This window comes from Lucilia cuprina, chromosome 2 (assembly GCF_022045245.1).
Source record: "Lucilia cuprina isolate Lc7/37 chromosome 2, ASM2204524v1, whole genome shotgun sequence".
In the NCBI taxonomy this organism is placed as follows: Eukaryota; Metazoa; Arthropoda; class Insecta; order Diptera; family Calliphoridae; genus Lucilia; species Lucilia cuprina.
The window spans coordinates 65,316,013-65,320,799 of NC_060950.1; the positions used below are offsets into that span (position 1 = coordinate 65,316,013).

At 32.5% G+C, this 4,787-nt stretch overlaps 1 protein-coding gene across 1 annotated transcript; it reads left to right on the top strand.

Annotated features, from left to right (window-relative positions):
• Positions 1-354: 354 nt before the first annotated feature.
• LOC111688630 (long-chain-fatty-acid--CoA ligase heimdall-like) lies at positions 355-3,223 on the top strand. The gene is made up of 5 exons (XM_023451132.2): positions 355-1,137; positions 1,211-1,906; positions 1,969-2,259; positions 2,648-2,945; positions 3,022-3,223. The coding sequence occupies exons 1-5, from the start codon at positions 433-435 to the stop codon at positions 3,096-3,098; spliced, it is 2,067 nt and encodes a 688-aa protein (XP_023306900.2). The 5' UTR covers positions 355-432; the 3' UTR covers positions 3,099-3,223.
• The last annotated feature ends 1,564 nt before the right edge of the window (positions 3,224-4,787 follow it).

Below are 4,787 nucleotides of genomic sequence, written 5' to 3' on the forward strand. Positions count from 1 at the left end.
TTCAGTTCTAGTTCAGTTCTAGTTCAGTTCTAGTTCAGTTCTAGTTCAGTTCTAGTTCAGTTCTAGTTCAGTTCTAGTTCAGTTCTAGTTCAGTTCTAGTTCAGATCATTGAATCTAAAATTTGTTGTTTTCTAGTGTGGTAAGCAACTGAATGTAATACGCTTTCTTTATTGCAGAGTCATTCGCTGGAATGATTTATGGTTATTGCAGAGTATTTGTTTACTTTTGTTCATGCAAATCAACAAGTTCGACTTGATTGTGCACCAAAGACGAATCTTTACAGATAAGAAATTTGTTTTTTCGAAACAAATTGTCTATGCAAATTAAATTAATGTGATTTTATGATCATTATGGTATTTTCAAACCAGACCTATATTGAATTAGTTGTGTGAAAAAAATATTGTTAAAAATAACAGAATAATATTTGTAACAATGGTAGATAATATAGAGCTAGAAGAAGGAATTAATCCCTTTCTTAAGCAAGCTGAAAATTACTACTCCTGCTCTTTACATGAAGCAGTAAAACTTCTGGAGTCTCAAGAAACGCCTGGCGAGCGTAGTATAAAAACTGTACCCCAATTTTTCAAAGACAGCTGCCAAAAATATAAAAATTTAAATGCTTTGGCTTATGAGACTCCTCACGGGAACTCTGCTAGTAGCAGCGAATGGACATATGTTACTTATGGGGAATATGAAAGAAATGTAGAACAGGCTGCTTTAATGCTACTGCACCTGGGTGTTCAACCTCGTTCTAGCGTTGCCATTTTGTCATCTAATTGTCCCGAATGGTTTTATATGGAATTGGGTGCTTTACGTATTGGTGCAGTGGTAGCTGGTATTTATACCAGTAATTCAGCAGAAGCTGTTTATCATGTACTCGAGACATCAGAGACGTCTGTATGTTTAGTGGATGATGCTCAACAAATGTCCAAAGTTCGAGAGGTTAAATCACGTTTAAAACATTTGACTGCCATTGTTCAACTGAGTGGTCCTTTTGAAGACTTTGTTGATAAAGAGCCGGGCTTTTACAGCTGGAAGAATTTATTTGAAATGCAGTTCAGTTCTTCTCTTTCTGAAGAGTTGCTGTTACGTGAGCGCAATGTGGCGGCCAATGAGTGTGCTCTTTTAGTGTTTACGGTGAGTTATAAAACTTTGATGTTTCAATATTTAAACTCTCAAACATTTAATTTTTTCTCTTGATTTTTTAAAGTCTGGTACCGTTGGCCTTCCTAAGGGTGTTATGATTTCTCATGAAAATTTATTATTTGGCGCCCACTCTTTAGTTAAAGACCTGCCTTTTCTGCAAGATGACCAACAAATCAATGTCAGCTATTTGCCATTAAATCATATTGCTGCTCAATGCTTTGATTTGTTTGTGGCCATTGAAAACGGTTTTCTCATGTACTTTGCCGAACGCAATACCCTAAAAGGTTCAGTGGGAAAAATTTGTGGCAGAACAAATGCCACTTTAGTGTTTGGTGTGCCTCGGGTATATGAAAAATTACAGGAAAATGTTATTAAAAACGAAGCAAATACCTGGTTTCTTGGCAGAATTCTGATGAATGTATCTCGCAAAGTAATGGAAAATTATCATTTAGATAAAATGGCCAAACGAACCCCTTCAGAGCTGAAATATTGGCTGGCTTCGAAAGTTGTTAATAAAATCAAACACTCTACAGGTTTGGGCTATATCAAGTGGTGTTTTGTGGGTGGGGCACCTGTTACCGAGGAGACCAAGAAATTCTTTTTGAGTTTAGATCTACCACTTATAGATATTTTCGGAATGTCTGAGACCGGTGGTCCAGCTACATATAATTTTGCTAGACCCAATCTTAAGACCGTTGGAAAAGCTATCGAAGGAGTTGAAATCAAAATTGACGGTCCAAATGAAAATGGAGAAGGAGAGGTTAGTTTCAATTTAATTTTTATTGAAAATTATTTAAAGTTGTTTTATTCCTCAAACGTAAGATTTTATTGCGCGGTCGCTGTAACTTTATGGGCTACTTAAAGGATCCGGAGAAAACTAAGGAAACCTTGACTTCAGACTGCTGGATTAGAACTGGTGATATGGGTTATGTTGATGAGCAGGGTAATATTTATATAAGTGGTCGCTTAAAGGAGATAATTATAACAGCTGGCGGGGAAAATATACCTCCTATTCATATAGAGGAATTGGTCAAAAAGGAACTACCCTGTGTAAGCAACGCAGTGGTTATAGGAGATCACCGGAAATATCTTACGGTGTTGTTAACTTTAAAGGTTTGTATATAATGTTTTTAGAGATCTAATTAGAGATCTATAGACTAGACTATAGACTAGACTATAGACTAGACAATAGAATAGACTATAGACTAGACTAGACTAGACTATAGACTAGACTATAGAATAGACTATAGACTAGACTATAGACTAGACTATAGACTAGACTATAGAATAGACTATAGAATAGACTATAGACTAGACTATAGACTAGACTATAGACTAGACTATAGACTAGACTATAGACTAGACTATAGACTAGACTATAGACTAGACTATAGACTAGACTATAGTCTGCACATTACTAGACTTCAAACTGCATTCCATTTGTTATATCAAATTATATACTTGTTGCTAGTTTCTTTATCATTTATGCTTTTTTTCTCAGACTGATTTCGATCCCGATACAGGTTACCCTTTAGACTTCCTCAGACCTGAGGCCATAGAATGGTTACAGTCCTTAAACTTACATTATACGAAACTCTCAGAATTGCTTAATATCAGCTTGCCCCAAAGTTTAGAAAATTTTGATCCTAATTCTGTGGAAATCAATTGTGATGTTAAAGTGTTGCAGGCTTTGGAAGAGGGAATTAAACGTTACAATAAACAGGCAATATCTAGTGCACAAAAACTTCAATATTTTTCAGTGCTGCCGCATGATTTTTCAATACCCACAGATGAGTTGGGTGAGTGAGGATTTGGAATGATTTTATTTCAATTCTATTTTTAAATTTTTTTGTATTTATTTTTGGTTTGTTTCAGGTCCTACTTTGAAGATCAAAAGAAATGTTGTTTGCAAGAAGTATAATAAGTTTATAGAGAGAATGTATGCGAAATAGTGTATAATGTTATGATTTACTTATTTTTGATATATTTTTAAACTTTTTTTCGGTTTATTTATATAACATTTAAGAATATTTTCTATTCGTCAATTATAAATTTGATTTAATTATGGTTTAAATTACAAATGGTTTTTTAATTGCCAATTGTTGGCTGGTTCTTTTTCTTTACTTTCGTCTTATGTTTTTCTTCCTTTTGCTTCCTTTGGACTTTTTGTACTGACTTTCATAATAGTTTTTTTACAAATTAAACTTAATTTTTTAACAATTTGCCAACGGAATGAAAACACATTCTAAAAATGAAATAGAAATCCCCCAACAAAATTGTAATCTTTATAGTCTAAGAGGAAAAAAAAAGTAAGAAAAAATTTTACTTTCAATAGTTGAAACACAGTGGGATGCAAAATAACAAATATGAACGTTTTGTTTAATTTCGTAAGGATCTAGTGTCCTGGCGTTTGAACCCTTTCTAGTTCCAAGAAATAGTTCTCAATTTCGCAATAAAATGATCTGGAACAGCACACACAGTTTGTCCAACATGATTTTTGAAAATGTAGAAATTTAATCTTTCAAGTTTATTTCATCTAACCCACCGTTCTTCAAAATAAAAGAATAAATAATTACTGCAATAAAAATCCCAACAAAATAAACAATTTCGCTCCAAAAAATAAAAGAAAATACAAAAAAAAATGTTTAAGAAAATCTTTCAACAACTTTATTTACTAAAGTATTGCCAACTAAGTAAGAGTGTAAGTAATCATGTGTACCAAAGGGGAGATAGAGGGCGTCAACAGTAACGTAAAACTAAAATATCTCAGTCCATTGTAAAAACTATATTGTAATACTAAGATGAAAAAGAAAAGTAAGAAAAGAAAAAAACACCCAAACGGAAACAAACATGCAACTTTTCTTTTCAATTTTTATGTAGAGTTTTCTTACAACATTTTAAGCCTGCAGCAGCAATTGTTGCAACATTAAGAAAAACTTTTGGGCATATTGCCAATTGTAGGCCTAAAGTTGTTGCTGCTGCTGCATTGCAACATTGGCTGCTTTGAAAAGCAATGAATGAATGAATATATGAGCGAGTGTAAGCAGAATATGTTAACAAAAACATTCACTTTAACTAAACATCATCAGATATAATAAAAAAAAATTAGAATTTATAAGAAAAATACCAGTTAAATTTATTCTTGCATTTTCAACAAATTAAAAGAATAAACTAACAAGTTGTTATATTTGTTAAAGAGAAATTTCTTACATATTTTTTTTTCTCTGTTTCTTAATAATAGGGTTAAAAAATGTTGGTACTTAAGGGTTTTACGATTCCATGTATGTTGATTGTTGGCAGCAGCAGCAAGTAAATAAAATAAGTTAATTTAAAATTTGATTATGAGAAGTTATTTTTTCAAAAAAAGTAATAATGTAAAAGAGGGTCACATTTATGTTTGTATTTATTAACGAAAGTGGATTGCATTATAAATGGAAATATTAATTTGAAAGCATGACGCAATAAATAATGAGAGAAATAGAACTGAACTAGAAGTGAACTAGAACTGAACTAGAAGTGAACTAGAACTGAAATAGAACTGAACTAGAACTGAACTAGAACAGAACTAGAACTAAACTAGAACTGAACTAGAACTGAACTAGAACTGAACTAGAACTGAACTAGAACTGAACTAGAACTGA

Coding starts and splice junctions, on each gene's coding strand:
- LOC111688630 (XM_023451132.2), top strand. CDS start 433: ATGGTAGATAATATAGAGCTAGAAGAAGGAATTAATCCCTTTCTTAAG. Junction 1,907..1,968: donor ATGAAAATGGAGAAGGAGAG/GTTAGTTTCAAT, acceptor CTCAAACGTAAG/ATTTTATTGCGCGGTCGCTG. Junction 2,260..2,647: donor CGGTGTTGTTAACTTTAAAG/GTTTGTATATAA, acceptor TTTTTTTCTCAG/ACTGATTTCGATCCCGATAC.